The 27,401-nt window shown below is 42.9% G+C and overlaps 1 protein-coding gene across 1 annotated transcript in view; it reads right to left on the bottom strand.

The window, feature by feature from the left end:
- LOC145358010 (glutamate receptor ionotropic, kainate 3-like) overlaps window positions 1–27,401 on the bottom strand; it is a 475,535-nt gene that overhangs the window by 265,224 nt on the left and 182,910 nt on the right. The window contains exons 3-5 of the mRNA XM_080211688.1: window positions 25,771–26,028; window positions 20,791–20,972; window positions 16,634–16,687 (exon numbers count right to left, since the gene is read on the bottom strand). Of these exons, the coding sequence (XP_080067814.1) occupies window positions 16,634–16,687; window positions 20,791–20,972; window positions 25,771–26,028 (494 nt within the window). The remainder of the gene's footprint in view (window positions 1–16,633; window positions 16,688–20,790; window positions 20,973–25,770; window positions 26,029–27,401) is intronic.

Below are 27,401 nucleotides of genomic sequence, written 5' to 3' on the forward strand. Positions count from 1 at the left end.
CCAAGTACATTAGAATCATAGAGGTTTACAGCATAGAAACAGGCCCAACTTGTCCATGCTGCTCTTTTTTGTTTTAAACCCCTAAGCTAATCCCAATTTCCTGCATTAGGCCCATATCCCTCTAAATCCACCGTACCCATGTAACTCTCTAAATACTTTTTAAAAGATAAAAATGTATCTGCTTCTACTACTACCTCTGGCAGTTTGTTCCAGACAGTCACCACCCTCTGTGTGAAAAAAAATGCCCCTCTGGACACTTTTGTATCTCCCCTCTCACCTTAAACCTATGCCCTCTAGTTTTAGACTCCCCTACATTTGGGAAAAAAATATTGACCATCTACCTTGTCTATGCCCTTTATTATTTTATTGACCTCTATACAGTCACTTCTCAGCCTCCTACGCTCCAGAAAAAAAAGTCCCAGTATATTCAGCCTCTCCTTATAACGCAATCCATCGAGGCCTGGTAGCATCCGAGTAAATCTTTTCTCCACTCTTTCTAGTTCAATAATATCCTTTCGATTTAAGTAGAAAGTCAGAAAAATGTCCATACCAATTTCTTTTCTAGATTGGTTTGGTGAAATTGCTGTGAAGTCATCCTAATGCATTGCATTGATGAAACCTGAACCAACTTCGATGGAATATTCAAAGCCTTTGATGAATATTTTAACCTTCCAGTGCTTAAAGAGAGGCACAGAAAACCCCCAGTAAATCATCAGAAGAGATAAATTCAATACTCAAGTAAATCACTCATTTGTGCCATGGAGGCAGATTATTTTCCAGAAGTCTCCAAAATATATCTTCGTTTAAAAATCTCAGCATCTTCCTGAAGTGCAATGACAAATAATAGTGCATAGTCAACAGTTGGCTGGCAATGAAAGAAAGCTATCTGATGAAACAAAAAATAAACAAACCCTGCAAAAGAAATAAGATTGGAACACTTTTTTTTATCAGAACTGAATAGGAAAATTTAAAACTTAAGATTCAGGCTGTCATCTTTGAAAATGCATGAGACACTAAAGTCAGCAATGAACCAAACCGTTCAAAACAATGAACAAACACATTTTTGAAATATCACAATGGGACAAGAAAGAGACAATAGGAAAAGGTTGGACATTCAGAAATAAATTTTGGGATACACTACAGTTCCAAGGAGATATCAGAAGAGCAAAAACTCAGAATGGGAAGAGAAAGTAAAAACTGGCAGAAGAAAAAGGAATTTCAAAAACAATTGGCAGGAAGCACAATTACAGAATGTGAGCTTTAACAAAATCACAAGGGAATTATCCTCTGCCAAGGAAAAACTGATCAGTCCAGAGAACTGTTGCAGAGTCTCATTTTGAGTATGGAGTGTTCTTACAAGCCTATATAATGGTTTTACAAGCATTCTGAGCATGTGCTGTCTTTTCAGTCTGCGGAAGAGTGATCTTCAAACAGAATCTGTTTTGCCAGTGCTCCTGTTTTCATAGTTATTACTGTTCTGCTCAGTTACTGTTATTGTTAAACTTCATTATTGATTTATATAAAGAGGTTTCTTCTTTTAAACAACACATTTAACAACCTTATCTGTGGTCTCAGGTCAACACAACAACCAACTTTTGTGCTTGAAATGCACTGCCAGAGGAGGTGGTGGAAGCAGGCACATTAGCAACATTTAAGAGGCATTAGGATGGGTACATAAATATGAAGGGAATAGAAGGATATGTACCAGGTAAGGACAGAAGTTTTTTTTTTAAATTTAGTCAGGTTATTATGATCGGCATAGGCTTGGAGGGCCAAAGGGCCTGTTCTTGTGCTGTATTTTTCTTTGTTCTTCATATACGAAAGATGTATTTGATAAGGAGAAAAAGAGAACTAATGGGAATGTCGCTTCCAGGAAAGAGGACTCGAAACGCGTAAATGATTAACTTGTAGAAGCAAATTGCACAACACTGGATATTTAATTAGAACTTGATGAACTTCAAGGATCAGGAGTCTCGAGTGAGCATCGTGCAAAAGGGTGGGAACAGGAAAAGGAATTGCTGATGAATGAGAACAGTTGTCTGACTGCAGCAGTAACAAGAAAAGCCGATGAACTTCTTGAACGTCAGTCCAATCTGAACAATGAACATGAAGGATGAAATGCGCAGTGTGGAAGAGCAAATCCAGACTTTAGAAACAGTAAATGTGAATTATGTGGGACAAATTGAAAGTCTAATGAATGAAAGCATCCAAGGAGTAGTCAGTGACCATGGGAGAACAGTTACCCAGGCAAAGCTGTTCCATGGAGTTGTTCATTCTTGGCTCTTGTTTTACATTTCCAGCATTTGGAATTCTGGTTTTCACAGCTAAATTCCTCTGCCTGGACCTTCAAAACCTAAAAGGTAATGAATGGGTCGAGGCAGGCAAACTAGAGGAGCTGCTAATTTATTGGCAACCATAGTTTATTTGCCCCTTCTTTCTGTCTCGACCTTTCTGCTTCTCTCCCTCTTAAAAAGGAAATAGAATTGAAGAATGTAGTAATTTATGCAGCACTGAAGTAGATAAATTGCCTGTTAGTAGTTTAACTGTCTGTTGTGACGTCTATAAACCGTGTCCTGGTTTTATATCCAGTAAAGTCAAAGACAATAATTATTGTGTATCCTTAATACAGGAAATAACAAAGAAATCAACTGGCTATGTTTTAAGTTAACTAAAAAATGAGCAGTTCTGATGAACATGGATGTTACATTTCAACAAATTACAGGAAGATTACAACACTTGAAGGGCCTTAAGAGTTACTGTCACAGACACACATTTTTATTTCCACCGCCATTCTCATTTCAAACACACTTTTTCGACTCTCTCACACACTCTTGTGCTCAGTCTCTCTTGTCACAGGAGCTAAGAATTTAGTAACTCAGATAACATTTTGGGATGGTCAAATTGCTTAACAGTAGCATGTTACGAAAAATTCATGATTTGACTGGGTGTTGGGATCCGTGTGGCCTGTTCTCTGTTTAAACAAAGGGGAAGAGTTCTGTGGAATATTAATCTGGGCTGATAGGCTTGATCAAACCTTCATTGATCTAATGAGTGTTTCCCTGTGATTGCCATTTAATAATGTATTTGTTCTCATTCAGTAAACACACAAGATGGCAGAATACCAAAGGCTCAAAAAAAAATCCAGAGATCAATGTTTTTAAATTAAATGCCCCTCTTGAGACCTCTTTGGGCTATCAGAAATTGACTTGTGCAATTCATTTACGTGCTGTTATCTCATAGAATCCCACAGTGCAGAAAGAGGCCATTCAGCCCATTGGGCCTGCACTGACCACAATCCCACCCAGGCCCTATCCTCGTAACCCCATGCACTTACCCAAGCTAGTTCCCCCTAACACTAAGGGCCAATTTAGCGTGGCCAATCCACCTAACCCACACATCTTTGGACTGTAGGTGGAAACTGGAGCACCCGGAGGAAACCCATACAGACACAGGGAGAGAATGTGCAAACTCCACACACGCAGCCGGGAATCGAACCTGGGTCCCTGGCACTGTGAGTCAGCAGTGCTAACCACTGTGCCACAGTACCGCCCAACTATTATTATAAATCTGTTAGCAAATATTATTCTGCTTCTTAATGTCCTGCATTCAAAATAAACAAGACAGTTCTTTTACAACTTCGGCATATTAAGACAGAGCACACATTTGCAAATCCCCAACCAGGTTATTTTCTGCGATGATTTTACATAATGCTGACCAAAGGGGCCACAAGCTGTTGCAAGATATAAGTGCTTTTATGTGACATCAGTATCCCTCTGGAAGTATTATTAGGATCTTTCTGGACTGCTCAGGGATGCATTTAAATCCAGCACAGCTCTAACGGGGCTGTGAATTGGACAATCGTGCATATTCCTCTCAAATTGGATGAAATGAGGTACAAAATCAGAAATGTGATCGGCCCCAAAGCATACATTTCAAATGGCTCGAGGAGATAATAACTTTCAGTTAATATCTAAGTGATTGAGTTATCGGTGTTTGAAAACTGTAAATGTGAGACACAAAGAGTGAAAAATAAACATATTATTATTGGTCAAAGGATGTTTAAAATGTGGGGTTCCATGGAAACTGAACTGAACAGGGAGGCAAATGATAAAGCTGGGGCCAGTAATAATGAGGAATATAGGAAGTGCATGTAAAAGGTGAAAAAGGGAAAATGGGAAGAGGCAAAGGAATAATCTAAGAAGAGACACTTCAGTTTGGATTCTGCCAAGGCTATTCCATGTCTGACATCATTACATTAGTCCAAACGTTGACAACAGAGCTGAACTCAAGAGGTGAATTATACAATTCTACTGTGCAGAAGGCAGCCATTCGGCCCATCATGTCTGCACCAAACACAATCTCACCCAGGCCATACCCCATATTCCCAGGCATTTATCCTAGCTAGTCTCCCTGACACCATGGGACAATTTTTAACATGGCCAATCCATCTAACTCACACATCTTTGGACTACAGAAGGAAACCAGAGCACCTGGAGGATACCCACGCAGACATGGGGAGAATGTGCAGACTCCGCACAGACAGTGACCCGAGGATTAAACCTGGGTCCCTGGCACTGTGAAGCAGCAATGCTGACATTTAGGCAGGATTCTGACTTACAGGTGTTCAGTCATAATCCGACATATGGTAGCTTCGCACCATTGACTCCTCAGCCAAGCAAGTACATTACACCAAATGTCTAAACCTACAGTCCCATTCATACTGTGCCACCAGGCTGTGCCTTGAGTTAGTGACTGCCCTTGATATCAAGGCAGCATCTGATCCAACGGGACATTAAGGAGCCCTCGGGGTCTGTGGGAATCAAGTGAAAACTCTCCACTAGTTGGAATTATACCTAGCAAAAAGAAAGATGATTGTGGTTGTTGGACATCAATTATTTCAGTTCTGGGATATGACTACAGGAGTTCTTCAGGGTAGTGTCCAAGGCCTATCCATCCTCAACTGCTTCACCAATGACCTTTCCTCCATCATAAGGTCAGAAGTGAAGAGGTTTGTTAGTAATTGCATAATGTTTAGCACTATTTGCAAGTCCACAGATACTGAAACAGCCTTTGTCCATGTGCAGCAAGATTTGGGTCACATTTAGGTTTGCACTGATAAATAGCAAGCAACAGTTGAGCCACATAAGTGACAGACAATGACCATCTCCAGCAAGAGAGAATGTAACCATCTCCCCTTGATAATCCATGGTATTACCATAACTAAATCCATCAATACCAGTATCCTGGGGTTACCATTGACCAGAAACTGAACCAGCCATATAAATCCTTGGCTACAAGACCAGGTCAAAGATCGGGAATTCTGCAGTGAGCAACTCATCTCCTGACTCCCCAAAGCCTGTCCCACCATCTTCAAGGCATAAGTCAAGAGTGTGATGGAATACCACCACTTGCCTTGAGAAGTGCAGCTCCAATAACACGACAGAAACTCAACACCGTCCAGGGCAAAACAGCCCATTTAATTCATCATCTTAAACTCCCTCCATCACTAATGCACAGTGACAGCATCTGCAAGATGCACTGCAACAACTTACCAAGGCTCCTCGATTGTCTGGAAGGACAAGGGCAGCAGATGCATAGGAACATCACAATTTGCATGTTCCCCTGCAAGCCACAAAGGATCGTGATTTGGTAATATATTGCTATTCCTTCACTGTTGCTGGATAAAATCCTGGATCTTCCATCCTATCAGCACAGCACCACTCAGACTGCATAGTTCAAGAAGGCGACTCAGCCTCAATTTCTCACGGTAAATTAAGGATGGGCATTAAATAATTGCCGAGCAGTGATGCCATCCCATTCACTTCCCATGAAAGAATAAATTAAAACTTTTGTAAACATAAAAAAGAGAGTAAGTTCCTGCGCTGTAATTTTCCTTGTTCTTTGAGATTGTGTGTGTATGGCGAGGACCACTCAAGGAGGAGAAGCGAAGAGTCTAACTGAGGAGGATAAAAGGTACAACAATAGGGGAGGTGGTGATGCAGTGGTATTGTCACTGGATTAATAATCCAGAGACCCAGGGTAGTGCTCCGAGGATTTAGGTTCAAATCGCACCATGACAGATGCTGAAATTTGACTCTAATAAAAACAAATCTGGAATTAAAAATCAAATGATGACCATTGCCGATTATTGTAAAAACCCATCTGAGTCACTAACATCCTTTAAGAAAGGAAATCTGCTCTACTTACTTGGTCTGGCCTACATGTAACTCCAGATCCACAGCAAGGTGTTTGTCTCTTAAATGCCCCTCTCAAGGGCAATTAGAGATGGACAATAAAAACTGGTGCAGCCAGCAAGGCCCATATCCCATGCAAGAATGAAATAAATAAACATTTTGCTTTTTTTCCCTGTAGGATGATGGAATAGGTGCAGCAAAACGGAATATAGAGAAATATTGATGGAGCTAACAGTAGAAAAGGAATAACTTCAGAAAAATGAGTAAATGGGTTCTAAACGTATATTCCTTAGACTGTTGAAAGAAGTTGAAGACAAAATAGCTGAGACTGGGGTCTAATTCGTAAATCCTTCTTAAACGTGAAAATGAGCCTCAAGACAGGACAGAGCTAATGTATTGTTGTTGGAAACAATGCCCAGATGACATTGGACAGGTAAATGTGCTGCAAGAATAATGAGAACCAAGTGCTGGCAACAAACTCCCCATCAGCAAAGGTTTTCCAAGGCCATGATCCCATCTCAGGGCTTAGATGAGTGTTCCAGAGATCAAGATATATTTATGATGTCTGCTGAACTACTCAATGATTTAAAATAATTCCTTGCAACCATTACCCAGACACTGGGGCAAATTTTCCCCTTTCATCCGCCATGGGGAATGGTAGTGGGCAAGGGGCAGACCATGGATAGATCCGTTCACCTTCAGTGGGATATTCTGGTTTCGGGCCAAGTGCAGCTGGAAAATCTCACCCGTTGTTTTTCTTCTCAAATGTAATTGTCAGCTAAGTTCCTTGTCTAAATTGCAACCAAGAATCATTCTGATTGCATTAGGATTTACAAACAGGCTAAATGTACTTCTTTCTTAAAGTTTATTTATTAATGTCCCAAGTAACCTTACATTGCATTGAAGTTACTGTGAAAACCCCTAGTCGCCACACTCCAGCATCTGTTCAGGTACACTGAGGGAGAATTTAGCATGGCCAATGCACCTAACCAGCTCGTCTTTTGGACTGTGGGAGGAAATCGGAGCATCCGGAGGAAACCATGAAGACAAGGGGAGAACGTGCAAACTCCACTCTGACAGTGACCCAAACCGAGAAGCAAACCTGGATCTCTGGCATGATGAGGCAGCAGTGTTAACCACTGTGCCACCCTCCTGTCCTTGCTAATTGATTTATTTCAGATTGATTTTGACTTAGCAAATTCACCTTCACCTCAACCTAAATAGGAAGTTTAAGTAAACATGTTCATGCCCCCCCCCCCACACCGGTTTGGAGTTTCATGGTAAAAGCATGAAGCATAAATTTCCATCGCTGTACAGACAGCTGGCAGAACATGCACTCCAAGGGTTAAAATGCCATGCAAAATCCACCTGCCATGCTGCCTATTGAAAGGAGTGCATTGAACAATGCCAGCTGGCAGCAGCTTCCTAACCCTGTGCCAAGATCCTGAACACAATGCTTTGACTATCAGCGTGGGACCTTTCTGAAACATTCAGTTTAACATAAAAGTCCAATTCATTTGGACCCCATGAGTCTGGTTCTGTAGAAAAACATTCACCAAAGCAGACAAGTAGGGGAAGCTTCACTAGCCTCGCAGCAAAAATGTAAAGTAACAATCTTGGTACCATAGATGTATTGTTGCTGAGCTGTCACAGAACGCGAGGTAATTTGTATTGGAGCCAAACAAATCTTATTCAGACAAACTTAAGATCCTCCACACATTCTTCTAAAGAGAGGATTTTACCATCATGAAGAAAACATCTTTTACAAAGGAATATTGTCAACAGTTAACATCATTTTTTGTTGAATTGTTGCTTTTAAAATACATGTTTGAAAATGGCAAATTGTCTAGGGAATGGTCTGAATGAATTATGAACCTTTAAAATAAGGGAAAGGTTAAACACACACACACACACACACACACACACACGTTATGCAATTACTAAAGCATTTCTGTTTCCAGCTGTGTTCAAAATTCATTTATGCAATACTACTGTACGATCACACAATGCATTTGGATTTAAGATGCATATTTGTGCCAAAAAGGGTGACACGGTGTCACAGCGGTTAGCACTGCTGCATCACAGTGCCAAAAATCCAAGTTCAATTCCAGCCTCAGGTGGCTGTCTATCTGGAGTTTGCACATTGTCCCCGTGCCTGTATGGGTTTCCTCCAGGCACTCCAGTTTCCCCTCTCAGTCTAAAAATGTGCAGGTGAAGTTGATTTTCCATGCTAAATTGCCCCTCAGTGTCCAAAGATGAGTAGGTTAGGAGGCATTGGCAATGATCATTGTACAGGATTACAGGAACAGGATGGAGGGGGTAAGCCTAGAAAAGATATCCTTTTGGAGAGTCAATGCAGACTCAATGGGCCAAATGGCCTCCTTCAGTACAGTAGGGATTTTATAGAAGCTGTAAAAATGCCCTTTGCATCGCTTTGGATGCATCTTTGTTTCTTTACTTGTCCTATTGCCACTTCTTTTGCACTTGCATCACAACACCTTTTATCTATTCTCTCCTGCCCTCTTGCTCATCACTGTTCTTTTTCTCCCCAACTCACACCCTGTTTCCCTTCTGCAAAAACATGATTAACTTTTTCCAGTTCTGATAAAAGCCTGACGTGTTCACTTGTGTCTCTCTCTCCACAGATACTGTCAGACTGACTGATTAACTCCAGCATTTCTATTTTCATGTCTGGTTTCCAATATCTGTAATACTTCTGCTTTTCTACTTTTGCTAATGGGACGGGAGGGGGGGGAAGGTGGGTCAGCTCTGTTGGTTAGATGGCCGGCACATGTTTGAGTACGATACCAACGTTGTGGGTTCAATTCCTGGTCTGGCCAAGGTAGATCTGGGTCCTGCCTCATCGCCATGCCCCTGAGAATGGAAGCCAGTGGCAAGCCACCATTGATAAAAACTGCCAAGAAAATGGTTCAGGATGGAACATCAGCCAACAATGTGGACTTGACCTGCCTTCAGGCAGAGCACACACGACGTAATAAATTTGTACTAATAGTCGTTCAAGACATCACCTTTCATAACTCAAATGAAAATTGTCAATCAGATATAATCGATACAAAATGAAAATGGATGGCTTCTAAAATGTGGTTATTAAAGAACCATAAAATCCCTACAGTGCAGAAAGAGGCCATTTGGCCCATTGAGTTTGCATTGAGTCTCCAAAACAGAATCCCACCTCAGCCCTTCCCACTGCCCTATCCCAGTAACCTCGCCATGGCTAATCCACCTAACCCACACACCTTTAGACAATAAAGGAACAATTTACCATGGTCAATCCACCTAACCTGGAGTGCAGGAGGAAACAGGAGGATCTGGAGGAAACCCACGCAGACATGGGGAGAATGCACAAACTCCACACAGTCACCCAAGGCCGGAATCAAATCTAGGTTCCTGAGACACTGAGGCAGCAGTGCTAACCACTGCGATACTGTGGGTACATGATCAATGTTATCATCTAGTTAATATGTGTTTGCTTTTTAGAGCTGTTAGGTTGTGGCCTATGCTTTATTGACCTTGTGGGGCTTACCTTAGTACAGGTAATTTTATGATTGCGGTTGGCTCATTATCTGTCTCCCAAACTTGATTGCATTTTACTATAATTAAATGCTCAGCCGGAGCGCAAACAGTGCCAATTTGGGATGTCAAATTATCTAGGGCCTCCTTGCATTTGAACATGATTGACTTCCTCATCAAAGATGCTTCACAACTGCAGTAACTCAGACAGCAGGGGGGAGGATGGGAACATCATCCAATGGACCTACCCATTAACTGCCTGTCCTGGTCAGTGCAATTTACCCTCTACCACACATTCCAATTGGTAACAGTTAAAGCCAGTTTCAGCAGCGTCAGGAATCTACAGCAGAACAATTCTTACACGATCGATTAAACCACAGGCAGACTGTTATAGCTCGGTGAAGCCAATTACAGTTGTCAGATATATATTCAGAATATGAAATGGCTTTTCCCTTCTGATTCTTGTGCACCTCTGTTACACTCCGTTTTCAGTCGCTGGTGATCTCAACTATAATTCTTTCGGATGATCTCAATTATGGGACATATACTTACAATTTCTTTATATCAGCAGCAATATCTTTATTCATGCAAATGCTTCAAGACTGTAAAGCTCTTAGTGCATTAAAAATGAGCCGGAAGGGACACCCTGGTCTTTAACTCCTAACTCAAGAATGAAGTGTGGATTTCAGACTTGACTTTCATTCACTCAGCTGTTTGCTGAAGAGCTGCAAGTTTCTGGCACAAGCAGGATCCTTCAGTCCTGCCAAAGTGAGTGGACTTCTGGTTGACTCCTGGCATTGGCTGCTGGAGAACTCATTACCCTGGGGCTGGAATATCCCAGCCCAGGTTGATATTTAAACAATTCATTTGCCCAACTATCCATAAGGGAAAGGAAAGGGTTCACACTGCTTAGGTATCTCTTGGCAAGTTGACTGTAGATTGATCCTGATATTTTCCATAAAAATGGATCGTGCTGGAGTTCCAACGTTCGATGAAAAATACATCTGCTGGATATGTTAATCTGCTGTCCATTCACTGAATAAAGGAGGAATCTGGAGCCAATCTTTCTTGTACATAGGTTAATTTGCAAAACCCAGAGAACACAGGTGCAGACTTCCTTTTCCTTCCCCCTACACAGATGGGGAACAGTTCATATATATTAAGAATAATGTTCAAACCTTTCCCCATTTAGTCGGCAGCATGGTGGCATAGTGTTTAGCATTGCTGCCTTGCAGCGCAAGGAAGCTGGATACAAGTCCAGTCTCCGGTAACTGTGTGTGTGGAATTTCCATGCTCTCCTTGTGTCTGTGTGGGTTTCCACTGGATGGTCCAGTTTCTTCCCACAGTCCAAACATGCGCAAGTTGGGCTCATTGGCTGTGCTAAAGTGTCAGAGGGTTAGCAGGGTGAATGTGTGTGGTTACCAGGTCTGAGCCTGGGTGATATTGTTGTTGGTGCAGGCTCAATGGGCCAAATGGCCTCCTTCTGCACTGTGGGGATTCCATTCTAATCATAGGAGGTCTCACATACAACTAGAACATGCATTTCATTGTAATAGGATTGCAACATCAACATAGGGGATCAGGGCACAGATATCATTAAAGTTTGATTTGATATGAAACAGTTTTTCCAGTCTAGTACTATATTTGGAATAGATTGGCGGGAGCCCTTCTCTGCTTTCAAGGTGTTGCTGTTTATTACTTTAGCTGCTTAGACTACTAACAGTTGAATTGGTGGCTTTCTGATGGAACTCTGTCTTCAGAACAGCTCTAGCTGTTATTCTTTAAAGTTGGCAATAAAGTGGATTCCTCACCGTGCTACTTGTATAAGTTCAAAATCCATTCTCCAAAAAAAATGGTGTGTTGATTACTCACCCTCTGTTGTTGTTTGACACAGTGACATTCACCCAAACTGGCTGGGATAAGGGACCATTATAATACAATGGGAGGTCTAAGGAATCCATTCACATTCGTCTAACACACATAAATTTCAATGTTTCTTATGTCTCTGGTGAAACAGAAAGATGGCTGGAATGCAATCACTGCTTTGTTGATTATCCATCCTTAAATAAAAGGATGTGTGAATTCCCCAGGTGGTTATGAATGGCCATATTTAATTAAGTATTTGCTTAAGACTTGGGACTGTCTGGGGCTCAAAATGCCAAAAGATCCCACAATTTTCAATGGTCATTCTAATCAGTTGTGTGATTTAATGTAATGCTTGAAAGTTAATAGAATTCATACAATCCTACAGGGCAGAAGGAGGTCATTCTCCCATCGCGTCTGCACCGACCACAATACCTTGCCTCCGTATAAAAGGTCCTATTCCCATAACCCCATGCATTTACCCGAGCTAGTCCCCCTGACACTAAGGGGCAATTTAGTATGGCCAATCCACCTAAACTGCATATCTTTGAACTGTGGGAGGAATCATAGAAACCCCACAGCACAGAAAGAGGCCATTCGGCCCATTGAGTATGCACCGACCACAATCCTACCCAGGCCCTACCCCCATATCCCTAAATATTTACCCACTAATCCCTCTAACCTACGCATCTCAGGACATTAAGGGCAATTTTAGCATGGCCAATCAACCTAACCCACACATCTTTGGACTGTGGGAGGAAACCGGAGCACCCAGAGGAAACCTATGCAGACATGAGGAGAACGTGCAAACTCCACACAGACAGTGACCCAAGCTGGGAATCAAACCCAGGTCCCTGGAGCTGTGAAACAGCAGTGCTAACCACTGTGCTAGCGTGCCATTCTATCAGAGCACCTGGAGGAAACCCACGCAGACACAGAGAAAATGTGCAGACTCCACACAGACAATGACCCAAACCAGGAATTGAACCCGGGTTCCTGGCGCTGTGACGCAACAGTGCTAACCACTGTTTATAATGTACAGGAACAGGACATTAACAGATTCCCAAAAATGAATGAATGATTCAAAGCCGATCATTTTCACAAAGCAGAGAATTTTCTAGAATAGTTTCAAAATGTTTCCAGTGCATATGTAGAAGGTGAAACCTGCATAGAACATGGAATCATTGAGGAAAGTAGGAAAGTATTCTCCAGTCATCTGTCAAAACAGCAGGTTGTGGTTTATAAAAAATAAACAAAATTGAATTAAACTTTAAAACTAATTTTCTTGCCATTGCTTTTTGTTTTAGACAGAGGTTTTCCACTGTTTGAATTCAAATGCTACTTAAGGTTTTGATGATAAGAAATTTGCATTGGACCAAGCAGTGCGGCCTGCACTGTTCTTACTCACTGTCTGCTAGAGCCATGCAAACACACAACTTTTAGATATTCCTAATGATAGATTGAAAAAACAGAAGTTAGCTGGCAGGGAACTTCTTTCTTCTTTACTTAGGGGTCCGGATGCTAGCTCTTTGTCCATTAGAAGATAGGGTGGTAAAGAAGGCATGCTTGCCTTTATTGGTTGGGGCATTCAGTGCAAATGACAGAGCTCTCCATTCACCTGATAAAGGAACAGCATTCCGAAAGCTTGTGGCGCTTATTATCAAACAAACTTGTTGAACTTTAACCTGGTGTTGTGAGACTTCCTGCTATGTAATCATAGCAGTGAGACTTACCCGCTCCTGTCTGACAAGTAACTTTCTGCAACCCTTTGCTAGCTGTTTTACAAAAATTATACTGTAGGGCTGTTTTACCTTCATTTTCTGTCTTGTCAGTGCAAAATAATGAACCCTGCTCCACCATGAGGCTGAGCAGATGGTTTACTTTAACACACTTAATTTGCTGTTGGTACTACGTCAATAATTATATCATATAAACTAAGCTTCTTCTATACCCTAGTGAACGTTGGCTTATCCAATTATCATTCATGGGACATAAGCATCACTGGCTGGCCAGTACTTATTGCCCATCCCTAGTTGCCCGAGGGCAGTTGAGAGTCAACCACATTGCTGTGGTTCTGGAGTCACATGTAGGCCAGACCAGGTAAGGACGGCTGGTTTCCTTCCCTAAAGGACATTAATGAACCAGATAGGATGTTTCCGACAATCGACAATGGTTTCATGGTCATCAGTTGATTCATAATTCCAGATTTTTTTTTAATTGAGTTCTAATTGCACCATCTGCAGTGGCGGGAGTCAAAGCCAAGTCACCAGAACATTAGTTGAGTTTCTGGATTAATAGTCTCAGAATCATATATTAGGAATAGAATAGGATTAGAATCCCTACAGTGCAGAAGGAAGCTATTTGACACATCGAGCCTGCACTGACCACAATCCCATCCAGGCCCTTTCCCGTAACCTCATGCATTTGCCCTAGCAAGTCCCCCGGACACTAAGGGAAAATTTAGCACAGCAAATCCAGTTAACCCACATTTCTTTGGAGCATGGGAGGAAACCGGAGCACCCGGATGAAACCCACGCAAACACAGGGAGAACATGCAGACTCTGCACAGGCATTGACCCACGCAGGTAATCGAATCTGGTCCCTGGCACTGTGAGGCAGTAGTGCTAATCACTGTGCCACCGTGCTGTCCTGGTGATTATACCTTTAGACCATTGCCTCCCCAATGTATTCTTTCCCACTACGAGTATGATAGTTGGTATCAGTGGTGTAGAGGCTCTGGCATCTCTGACTCCAAGTAGGACTGTAAACTTAGTGTGGCTTGCCAAACCTGGACATTCAAATGACCGATATTTGAAACCTGCATCAAGCTGTTCATTCCCAATCACAGGATGATTCGGTCTTCCAATGCAGCGAATGAGAGCGAAACCATCCTGTGATTGGATGAGCAGCAAAGAGTGGGCAGGTGCGTATTCAAGTTACGTATCAGGGTCCAGAGTGCAAGGCTGTCGGAGCAGTACAGCCCCTGGTGGCTGAGTACAGGAGTGACGGGAGACAGAGAGTGTGAGAGATGGGGGTTGGGGGAGTGAGCATGATGGGAGAGATTGTGGAGGAGGGCGGGAAGAGAGTGATTGACATTCATTTCTTGGCTTTGATGGCCTGAAGATGTGAAACACTGTAGTTTGTGTTCCCTGCTTTACCTGTACTTTACAGCACATAAACAGGCCACTTGGCCCACTCCATCAATGTCAGTGTTCCACACAAGCCTCCTCCCACCCTTCCTGATCACACAATCAGGGCAACCTTCAGCTTCTTTCATGTGTTACCAACTTCCTGGAATTTATCAGAATTACAATCATAAAATGGTTATAGCACAGAAGGAGGCCTTTCAGCACATTAAGTTTGTATCAGTTCGCTACAACAATAACTCAACAAATACAACTCCTCAACTTTTTGTATATCCCTTGTTCAAATAATTGTCCAGCTCTCTTTTGTAAACCACAAATGAGTGCGTCTCCACCACACGCTCAGACAGTGCATTTCAGGTTCAAGCCACTTGTTGCAAGGTTTTTCACCTCTGTTTTTTTGTTAATCTCATTAGCCGGCTGCAGTTGGAATTAGTTTCTTCCTATTTCCGTTATCCAGGCCCCTCATAATTTTGAGCAAATTTCTAACAAATTTCTTCCCAACCTTCTTTTCTTCAAAGAGAGCAGCCACAACGTTGCTGATTTATCCATATAACTGCAGTCTCTCACTCTCAGAATCATTCTTGAGAGTCTTTTCTGCGCCCTTTCAAAACCCATCGCATTCTTCCCACTGAGACTAAACCAGTATTTTATGAAGGTTTGTTACTCATTAGCTTTTGTACTCTGTGCCCCTATGTATAAATCACAGGATTCAGTATAATTCGCTAACTGTTTTCTTGACCTGTCCAGCCAGTTTCAATGGTTTATGCACATATACATCCAGCTCCCTCTGATCATGCATTTCCTTTAGAACTGTATCCTTTCTTTTATACCACCTCCCCTTGTTCTTCTGACCAAAATCTATCACTTCACACTTCTTTACATTAAACTCCATCTGCCCATTCCACCAGCCTGTCTATATCATTTTGAAATCTACCACAATCCTTTTCACAGTTCACAATACTTCCAGGGCCTGCCTAATCTTCAAATTTTGAAATTGTGCCCTATACACCCAAGTCTTGGTCATAAGTATAAATTTTGAAACACATAGATTCCTCTGTATAGCATCCCTTAGTCCTAAGTAGGTAGTGTGAAATTCATGTTTTTAATAAACTTGAATTAATAAATTCAATGGTTTTTTTTATTATTAGTGCCACAGGTAGGCTTACATTAACACTACAATGAAGTTACTGTGACAATTCCCCCAGTCACCACACTCTGGCACCTGTTCGGGTATGCTGAGGGACAATTTAGTATGGCCAATTCACCTAACCAGCAGATCTTTCAGATTGTGGGCAGAAACCCACACAGACACGGGGAGAATGTGCAGACTCCGCACAGGCAGTGACCCAAGCCAAAAATTGAACCCGGGTCCCTGGCGGTGTAAGACACTAGGGCTAACCACTGTGCCAATGCATCTAACCAGTATAGCTTTTGGACTGTGGGGGGAAACCAGAGCACCCGATGAAAACCCACACAGTCATGGGGAGAAGGTGCAGACTCCGCACAGACAGTGATCCACCCCGGGAACTGAACCTGGGTCCCTGGTGCTGTGAAGCAGCAGTGCTAACCACTGTGCCAGCAGGTTGCCCTGGTTGCAAAACAAAATTCTAGTTATGCTAAAGATTAATGTTTCAAGCACTGTGATTTGAAATAACAATAGCAGATTTAGAAATAATCTGGCCAACACATTTCCTTAGTGCGTCTGCACCTCAGAATTTCCCATTACACCATGGCTGGAATGAACTTTATCTTGATATCTATTTGCAGCTGAATGCTCCTCAGTAATGCAGGACAGCTGAAGGGGTACCAACATGTATACTGTGTGCATTAAAAGTTTAACCTTTGCTGCCTGATAATCAATTAATGTTTGCGTTCAAATAAAACAGAAAAATTAATTACCAGAGTTGTGAAAATGTAGTGATAATATTCGGTCATCATCCCCATAGCCATAGCCTGAAAAGAAGAGAAAGGCAGTTATAGTTGTAGCAATGTTAAAATGTCAGGTTCCATGCACCCAAACACATCCCCCCCCCCCCCCACCCCAACCCCCACCTCCCCACAACTAACACCCTTCCTATGCCTACTCCTCTCTTGAATGTTTTGTACAGTGAAGAGGAGCCAATTCATAGCCCAAGTGGCTGTGTGTAAATTCAGGCAAACAATATGTTTAAGTAATTGAACTGTTGGATTATCTCAGCCAGGTTCAGCCCTGCCCTCAGCAGAAATCCACAAAAATCACCAGAATAAGACCAGGTGTTTGAATTGTGGCCATCCCAGAGGTGTGGATGTTTCATCATCCGCTACTTTTAAAGGCTGAGCAGAATAAATGTTTGGTCCCTTAGGGAACCTAGTGATGTGGGAAGCAGCTGGAAAAGCAGAGTTGAAGCCCATGCTCTGCCATCATTATACTGACGGTAGAACGGGCTCGACCTGCCTGCCATTTCCTATGCAATCCTGTGTGAGCTTTCCTCCTCTATGCACAAAGACACTGTTGCTCGTTGTAATGTTCTCACTGCCTCAGTTCAGATCAGCTAACTCAACATGCATCAGGAATGTTCAATCCATCAACAGAACAGCAGAGAAAGCTGTAACTTGGACCCTTTGGAACTGTAACATGCCAGCCCTGAATGCCTGTGAGGTTTACAACAGCTATACAAGAAAAGGGATCAGTCAAGGGGAACCTGCCAGGTGTGTCAAGGTAAGCATAGCCCCTAGGGAGAAGAGGGAAATTCCAAGCAGTGGTCTGGCACTGCCCCATGGCACAGGTAAGTACTGCCAATGCCAATTCCAGGGGTGAGCTCTGGGGGGAACCCCTAGCATGTGGTGAGGAGGGGGAGATGGCCGAAGCCTGTGAAGGTGATAATGATGCCTGAGATTAGCTGGGGGGTGGCGGAGGGGGTAATGCCTTAGAAGGGGAAGCAGTGCCTGAGGGGGGGGGGGGAATGGGTGCAATGACAATGAGGGGAAGAGTGCCCATGATACTGCCATGGAGATGGATGGTGGGGGGGGGGGGGGGGGGGGGGAGGAGGAGGGAAGAAGAGTGCTTGCCAATACTTGTGTGGTTGTGGGAGGGGGGAGTTGAAAGGGAGACCCTGATACACATGTAGTTGTGGGTGGAGGGAGGGGAGGGAAGTAAGGTGCCAACATCTTGGGGAGGAGCAGGAGGTCACCCCAGTATTTGTCTGTGGGAGGAGGGGGGGGTCCTCCATGCTGTGGCGGGAGTTTAATTCCAGCACTGATCGGAGTGCCCAATAAAGATGGTGCCTTGATGTCTGTAGAGACAGTCTTGCTGGCTCCATCAGGCTTCGTCTTGCCAGAGTGAAGATGTAACCCATGTCTGAATGCCAGAAAATCTGGTGTGAAAACTCAACTGTGCACTTGGAGAGATACATGTCTGTTTTCAGTCAGAATCTGACACTGACCACTTTTGTTAAAATTCCTCCCACTGGGGAAGTGAGATTGGAAACTAAAAGCTGTGGTCTATAATTTTTCAAACTTTGTTACACTTGGAGTGCGGGTGGTATCAATGGACTGAAGAACTGTGAATGTTATCATTTTGTACCAAATAGGCCCTAAAGAGAAGCCTAGCAACTTACAGTTTAACTTCAGTTGTAGGCAAACTTCTAGAAACAAATGGAAATATTCTGAGAGGTTGTACATTGCTGGCAGATAAATCTTCACTCACAGCAGCAGGACCTGAGAATCCCAGCTGGGGGTGAGGTCAGACAATCCCAGCCAATGAATTTGGGACAAAATGAACAGTCACTTGGGCAAATGCAGGTTAAATAATGAAAGCCAGCGGTAGAGTTTTTTGAAGAGGTATTAACCAGAGAGAGCAATACTGTTGATGTGGTGTACATGAAAAAGATGCAATGCTGCACAACAGACATGAGGGAATCTAGAGCTCGTGGAATTAAACGGAGCGTGGCAACACATGTCCAAAATTGGCCGAGTGACAAGAAATGGAACAGGTTATTGGATGTTTTTTTGGGTAGTTGAATGTTTGAAGTGAAGCTCCCCCAGGGTTAGTGTTGGATCCCTTGCTTTTCCAGATGTATATAAATGACCTAGACCTTGGGGTACAGGGCACAATTTCAAAATCTGCCGATGATACGAAACTTGGAGGAGGAGGACAGTATAGAACTTCAAAAGGACATAGACAAGTTGGTAGAATGTACTGACAGGTGGCGGAAGATGTTCCAGGTATGATAGATTGGAGAAGTGCAGTGATTCATTTTGCTGGAAAGATTGAAGACAATCTAAAATAAAGGGACAACTCTAAAGGGGGTGCAGGAGCAGGGGGAGCTAGGTGCATATATACATTAGTCACAGAGGGTGGCAGGACAGGTTGAGTGCAGTTAATAAAGATAGAGCACACTGAGTCTTACTAATAGGGGCACTGAGTACAAGAACAAGGTGGTTATGTTGGATATGCCAAAGATACAAGCTCAGTCTCAGCTGAATTATTGTGCCCAGTTCTGGGTGCCACACTTCAGGAAGGATGTGAAGCTACTGGAGAAAGTACAGAAAAAAAAATCACGAGAATGGTTCCAGGGGTGAAGAGCTTCAGTTATGAAGATAATTCCATCCTTCTCCAATCTATCATGCTTGGAGAAAAGAAGGCCGAGAGGAGATTTCATAGAAACATTCAAAATCACGAAGGGTTGAGACAGAATGGATGAGGAGTAACTGTTCCCAAACATGAAATGATCAAGGATGAGCGGGCACAAATTTAAAGTAGTTAGTAAAGGAAACAAAAGTAAGGTAAAACTTTCTCGCACAGTGAGTTGTTAAGGTCTGGAATGCTCTGCCTGAGAGAGCGGTGACAGGTTCAATCGAAGCTTTCAAAAGGGTATTCAACTGTTATTTGAAAAATGGGTATGTATACAGGTGAAGGCGGGACACTGGCACTAAGTGAATTGCTCATCTGGAAAGTCAGTGTAGACAGGATGGGCCAAATGTCTTCCTTTCAGTGCTGTAGCAGTTCTGTAATCCTGTACAGTTTTCTTTGAACCCTTTGCAGGTTATTTAAAACTAGATTATTCACAAGTGGTTGCCTAGGCGCTAATTAAAACGCTTCTTCTTTTATGACAATCCCAATTGCAAATATATAAATCAAACAACATCGGTTTTGCCACTCTCTCAAGCGTATGCTTTGAAAGCAAAAACGTTAGTCTAAAATACGAACAATTACATTTTAAAACACCATCCACTTGCGCGAGTTCATGACAGATTTGATGTTCAGTGACATGCAAAAATTCGAGAAATAAGCACTTGTCACACTCAGTGTGCGCCTGGGTCCAATGTACACCTGCATCATTGCTTGTACTCAAAGTGGGCACTCTTTCCCTGTCTTCTAACAGTCATCGGGCAGGAAAAGCATTTGCAGAATGTCAAATAATAATTTGAATTCTGAACATGTCTCAGTCTTGCCGATGAGAAAGAGGAGACTGCAAACATCTGTTTGCAGCAAAAACAAGTGTTTGGTGGCATTACGGGGGCTCTACAAAAATATTGTACTAAAATAATTGTTTCAGTGCTGGAATTCCAATGTAAAATTCCAACGTTTCGTTTGAAATCATCACAGTCTAAAATTGTGCAATAATACCACAAAATTTCTATTTTGTAAATTGGTGCCGCTGTTAAACTGGTGTTGCAGATCGACCGCCCATTATAAAGAATGCCTGAATTCCTTCCCAGTGCTTTTATGCTTAGATAAAACACCCTGTTGTTTCAGTCATTGACCTTAATAGGAGCGCGCTGCAGTGGTCGCTACATTCTGTTGATTCAACTAGTAAATTCAGTGCCAAGAGTGAAAAACATGCAGCTTTTCCTTAAACGTCAGGGAACATTGGGGAGAACAGGCTGCAGAACGCACTGAAGAACGGAAAGAGTAACGGTTATTATGAAAGACCGACGCGATGCAAAGTGTTAAGCATTCCAAAAATGTGACTCTGCTACCAGTTACGTTGACCTGAAGCTTAATATTCAAACTGTTGACCCCTTCCAACAATGAACAATGACACAAAGCTGCAGTGACGACGGACGTAACTCACTTGTTTCAGGATCTGAGCAGCCATTGTGTAGCTGCAGTCGAATATAATGCGAAATTCCCTGCCGCGTTTCATCTCCTTTAAGAGGGGCCTGGCATCAGTCGAGTCGATGGGAAGTTGACGAATCTTGAGTCGGATGTTGTACCTGGACGGAGCTGTAATCAGCTCCTGCAGACGTATGAGACCTTCAATGATAAAGCAGAAAAGCTATTTCTGATGTGCAGTATGTCCTGTCTAACTAAGTATACAGTTTGCACTGTCCTCCCCATCTCTCTCTCAGCAATTTATCCCCTCATTTCTTGACAGTACGGGGTCAAGTGAATCTTGAACCGCGACCCGGTGATTAAAGCCAGATTACAAAATTCAGTCAATTCACTTTTAATTTTGAAAAAATCACTTATTTATTGCATTTTTTAAAATGGTCCCAATTTCCTCGATATTTACAAATATTTTTATTGTAGCTTTGACAGTTGACTCCTGACAGTTTTGTGAATGACACAAGTATTTCCAACATTGTTTCAAATTATGCAATAAGGCAGTACCCTGTAAATTCTACCTGCTGTACCTGTAAATGTTGGAACAGGCACTTATCCCCAAATCAATAGTAGCCAAAGACAGCCCACAAGGGAGGAGAGACCCTCTGGACCATGTGTCCACCAGGCTGCTTCTCCAATCATTTGAAGATTGTCAAAGACTCTTGGAATTCCCAGAATGCAGAAGGAGGCCATTAGGTCTGTGTCAACCACAATCCCACCAAAGGCCTATGCTCGTAACCCCACATATTTACCCTGCTACACCCTGACACAAAGGGACAATTTATCAAGGCCAATCCACATAACACACACATCTTTGGAGAGTGAGAAGAAACCGGAGCACCCAGAGGAAACCCATGCAGACACAGGGAGAACATGCAAACTCCACACAGACAGTGGCCTAAGGCAGGAATTGAACCTGGGTCCTTGGTGCTCTGAGGCAGCAGTGCTAACCACTGTGCCACCATGCTGTCAGGCATAGGGCCACACTAGTAACTTACAGCTGCTCCAGGATAGCTGTATGATGTTCACGGACACAGGGAAGTAATTTCACACAATTGCTAATTTCCACAACTCAGTGAATGAAGGCCTGGCCACAATCTACAAAATTCTCCAAAAATTTGCCATCTTCTGAAACCACAGAAAGTACAGTGACTGTGATCGAGTTCAGGGAAGAAGCAAAAGGTTGTAGTTTGAGACTGGGAGGTGTAGAAGAGATATGAGAGGAAGAAACAAGGAAATCAAAAACAATGACAAAGGAGGGGGTGGGGGAGGAGGGGAGTTGGGATGGTGATTTTCTTTTCAATAAAACATAAAGCAAGATCACATGTCTATCGTAATGTTTGTTTGGCTTAACAGCCTCTTAGAGGATTAATCCGTCAGAAAGAAACAAACACTCTTCAGATTCTCAAGCACGGTGCCTTGCTTCAGTTTAGGAGAGGTTGCCTGTTCTGTGTGAATGAAAGAATTGAACACAAGAAGCACTCACTGATGTTTGCGTGAGAAGAGGGAGTCCTTCAGAAACCATTCTGAGCCTATTCAAACACTGTGACCAAGGTCAATAAATCGGCTAAGCACTTGGTAACTTGAAAGATTGCAATCTGTTCTGTTTTGCCTACTTTTATCACATTTTTTATTCAGTTGCTTTCACCTCAGTAGCTGAGGACCAGCCACGAGCTTAACCGCTAGGTAGCCGTTCTATTCAGCACCACAAGGTGAAATCAATTGGCTGTTCCAAGGCCATAGTAAGGATGTGCCGGGGGCAGCCTCAGAACACTTGAAGTATAGAAGTAAACTCTCCAGGATTTCAAAAATTACTAAATAATGTTGCATCCATTCCAGACAATGAACAGTTATGTTCTGGAATATTCTGTGTTCTGATTCTGACAATGCTCATTGACTCAAAATAAGAGTTAGAACCATAGCATTGCTACAGTATAGGAGGTGGTCATCCGGCCCATTAAGTCACATCTTAGCCAGGCTCACACCTGTGACCCCACACATTTCCCATGGTCAATCCATCTAACCTGCACGTCTTTGGACTGTGGGAGGAAAGCGCAGGTACAGGAAGAAGTGCAAAGTCCGCACAGACAGTCACACAAGACCAGAATTAAACTCAGGTCCCTCGCATTGTAAGGCAGCAGTGCTAATGATTGAGTCCCCCAAGTTTTGGAACACATTGTGCAAAGCATTTCTGCACAATGACAAACCTTAAACTGGGCTCAGCACATCAGATGGTCTACATGTGATATTTGGCGGGCTCCCACTGAGATGTGCTGACGTGATGGTATAGAGTGGAAAAACAAACTTTGAGCAACTTGTATAAAACTCTTCCAAGGAGGCTGAAATAAATTTTCTAGATTTTTTTGTCTCGATTTGTTGTTTTGCCTCTCAAGTGATTACATATCTGCTGATGAGTTTTATTAATCGGAAGCAGATAGTACTGGCTCAGCCAGCTTTTGTTGCCAATTCCTAATTGCCCAGAGTAAGGTGATGTCCAATTCTGATGCTTCATGCATCATCGTTCACTATGACTATATGGGCCATTGACCAACTTGAGAACGATGATGGCTGAGAAGCGAGTGAAAGGTCATCTATTGCTTTGAGCTGCCCGTTGAAGTGGTGGAGGCTACCTCGCTAAATATTTTTAAGACGCGGGTTGATGGGTTTTTGATAAGAGAGGGGATTAAGGGTTATGGGGAGAGGGCGGGAATGTGGAACTGAGCCACGACAGATCAGCCATGATTTTATTGAATGGCGGGGCAGGCTCGAAGGGCCAGATGGCCTACTCCTGCTCCCATTTCTTATGTTCTTATGTGCCTTGGAATAATGTAGTTTGAGCAAAATTAAGCCTGTGAACATAAGAAATAGGAGCAGGAGTAGGCCATCTAGCCCCTCGAGCCTGCCCCGCCATTCAACAAGATCATGGCTGATCTGTCGTGGCTCAGTTCCACATTCCCGCCCTCTCCCCATAACCCTTAATCCCCTCTCTCATCAAAAACCCATCAACCCGCGTCTTAAAAATATTTAGCGAGGTAGCCTCCACCACTTCAACGGGCAGAGAATTCCAGAGATTCACCACCCTTTGAGTGAAGAAGTTCTTCCTCAACTCCGTTCTAAACCGCCTCCCCTTTATCTTGAGGCTGTGCCCCCTAGTCCTACTGTCCTTTCTGAGCGGGAAGAGTCTCTCCACCTCTAACCTATCCATCCCATTCATCATCTTATACGTCTCAATGAGATCTCCCCTCATTCTTCTAAACTCTAACGAGTACAAGCCTAGTTTATTCAGCCTCTCCTCATAGCTCAACCCCCTCAACTGTGATAGGGACAAAAGCCTCAACAAAGTATTCTAAGAATGAGAAGAAATTTAGAGTGTCCCATGCGAGAATAGGCAAGTCATTGACACTTCCCTGGCATTCCTACATAATGTTATAGAAATTAACCATATTAAAGTGTGCATTTATATAGTTCCTTGGTGTAGTATGAAACTTGGAAAGCAGCAACCAAAATCTTCTGGTCGTCTTGCACACCCTGACATTGCTACCAATGAGAATGGGGAATTTAGTACTCAGTCAAGCCTTCATTTACTGATGCGGCTCCGGAGAATCCTAGCCACGAGTGAGTTTGGAGAATTCCAGCTCCCAGTTTTTGAACACAGTCATTGGATCTTTACGATTAACCTAAGGTCACACCCCCCAGGTTAACTTCTCAAATGAGGAACAGATGCTGGGAAAGATTGATTTTTCTTCTGTCAGAGAACTAAGGGATATGCGGAACAGAGGGGAAAATGGAATTGTAGCCCAGAATCAGCCATGGTCGTAGTGAGTGGCGGAGCAGACTCGATGAGATTTCGAGGAGCAGAGCCTGGGGATGTAGCTGTACAAATTTTTGAAGGTAACAGAGCAAGCTGAGAAGGCTATTTAAAATGGTTACCTTCATAAATTGAGATATAACAAAAACAAAAAGGTCAGGCTAAACCTTTATAAAACACTCATTCCGTCCACCATGGGAATTGGAGCGGGTGAGGGGTAGACCATGGAAAGATCCGTTGACCTCAGGTGGAACTTTACTGTTTTGGGATGAATGAGGCCAGTGGATCCTATTCTGGGCACCAAAGATTCTAAAGAATCTCTAGGCATGAGAGAGGATGGAGTGGAGATTGAATAGAATAGTATCAGGAATGTGGGATGAGTTACATGGAGAGATTAAAGTTTTGGATTTATTTTCAAGACCAGAGAGGATAAGTTGATAGAGATGCCCAAAATCCTGATGGGTATTGATAGGGGTAAATAGTTACCAGTGACAGGAGGGTTAATAACTTTAGGACACAGGTTTGTGGGTGACACAGTGACACAATGGTTAACACTGCTGACTCACAATGCCAGGGACGAGGGTTTAATTCTAGCCTTGGGACACTATTTCAGCAGAGTCTGCATATTCTCCCCACATCTACGTGGGTTTCCTTCAGGTGCTCTGGTTTCCTCCCACTGTCCAAAAGATATGCTGATTAGATGCATTGGCCATACTAAATTCTGTCTCGTTGTACCTGAACAGGCACTGGAGTGTGGTGACTTAGGGGATTTTCACAGTAACTTAATTGCAGTGTTAAGCCTACATGTGACACTAAAACTTAAAAAGATGAATGGCAAAACAGGGAAAGAAATGCAGTGAGTTCTAACGATCTGCAATCCACTGCCTGAAAGAGTGGTGGAAGCAGATTTAAGTCCATTATAATAATAAATGCTTGAAGTGGGGATATGTTCAGCACCATGGAGAGAGTCGCTGGGAGGGATTAATTTGATTGCTCTTTCAATGAGCTGGCACAGGCTCGATGATCCAATGGCTTTCCTCTACACTGTATTGTTTTCTTACAATATTCTATGATTCAAAGCCCCCTGTCCATCCAGACACTCATCACTCCACCTACTCATAAATACTGCTCTTAATTTACCTGTGCTATCATCGTAAACCACGGTCGCTGTCCTCCACTTCAGAAACTGCACAAGGTCCAGAATCGCATGGCTGAGAGAGGCATAGTCAGGATAAAAGTTGGTATAGAAAGAGTCTCTGTTGTCCATGGGATGGTGCTTCCATCGGATTTGGATGTGAGGGACCTCCAGCGCGTTGCAGATAGATTGGACAGCATTGGATGAGGAGCTGTGAGAAGGCCCAAATATTGCAACCACTCCTAATGAGAGCTGATCACAGGCTGAATGGGAGAGAAGCAGAGCCATCAACAGTGACCAGCATGTGTCTGAGAAAACAACACCAGCAAAGGACCTTTGACAACAACACTTAGAGAGAATTCTCATTCGGATCTGACCATTTCTGTTGACTTAAACACCAAGGGAATTTTCTTGGTGGATCTAGTGACTGTATGAGGTGAGATGAGTTAAGACACGGTTTGATATTTGAATATAAATAACCAATTTTCCTCCACAGTCTTGTAAACATTCGTAAACATTCTTCACTTTTGTGCAGCTGGACAGTGTTTGTTGGCAAGCTGAAACCATCCGATTTTGTAAGTGGATTGTGCAGATCAATTCTGGTTGGGATTTAAGTGAATTTGTATCCCTGCAACATTGCTTCATTAACAGACTAACTGGAGTAGAAAGTTGAATTGAGTGCAGCCGGTCACATTCCTATTGCCCAGTCTGCTTAATGCAGACTTCAAATTCTTTATTAACCCAGCTGAATATTTGTTAGTTCTGCAAGGGGGAGCTGGGTTTAGAAAGTCCATTGCAATGCTGGAACCCTGGATCTGCAGTTGGGAGACTCTTACTGCTAATACTTAAGGCATCAGGAGGGGACCTTGTTTCAGGTTAGAAAAATTAATAAACTCCTCAGTTATATTTATTAACTATCATCCACATGTAGGTGGGTAGCATTTTGTTCTTGACCCCAGTCTATTTGAAGTAGTTTGGGGATGGATCTATGCCAACAGCGGGAAATTCTGGGACCACCTGCCTCCAGTCTTCGAGCATCCAGCCCCTGGACATTACTTGGTACAGCAACATTGGAGTCAAAATGGCATGGAGTGACATTCTGTCACCATGCATCATGTTTTTCTATTCCAGCTAGATCATTTTCAATATTGTCAGTGTCTGTTAGGGGCATTCTGACTCTTAAATTCCATTAATGCACATTGTTGAAGGATTAAGTGGGCTTTGGCCAAGAGGTCAAGGGTAGTTGATGACTGGACATTTTTTTTGTTGCCAGCACATATTATACATAAAGGTATTGGAGAAATTAAAATGCAAAGGTTGAGTACATGGACCAATGTTACAAGGCTAAGGAAGGTAAATAAGCCAGTCTGGATCCCACTTGCTGCTTCTATTCCAATGGTCACTCTTGTGAAGACTTCAGCCCAGATTAATGGACAAGCTGGAGAGCCTCTGCTGGAAATCTCAGATATGGCTGGAAATTCTAAGAAGTGACCTTCAAGTGTGGCATGTTCCATTTCAACAGGGGCTGGAAAGGGTTCGCGTATAAGCAGTTTGCAGCGGCAACTGGCCACTTAAGACCTAGACTTTCATTCCTGGGTCAGAAGGACAGAGACAGGAGAATTACCGGTTCGGCAAA

Source organism: Carcharhinus amblyrhynchos, chromosome 24, assembly GCF_965287045.1.
Source record: "Carcharhinus amblyrhynchos chromosome 24, sCarAmb.v2.hapA, whole genome shotgun sequence".
Taxonomy (NCBI): domain Eukaryota; kingdom Metazoa; phylum Chordata; class Chondrichthyes; order Carcharhiniformes; family Carcharhinidae; genus Carcharhinus; species Carcharhinus amblyrhynchos.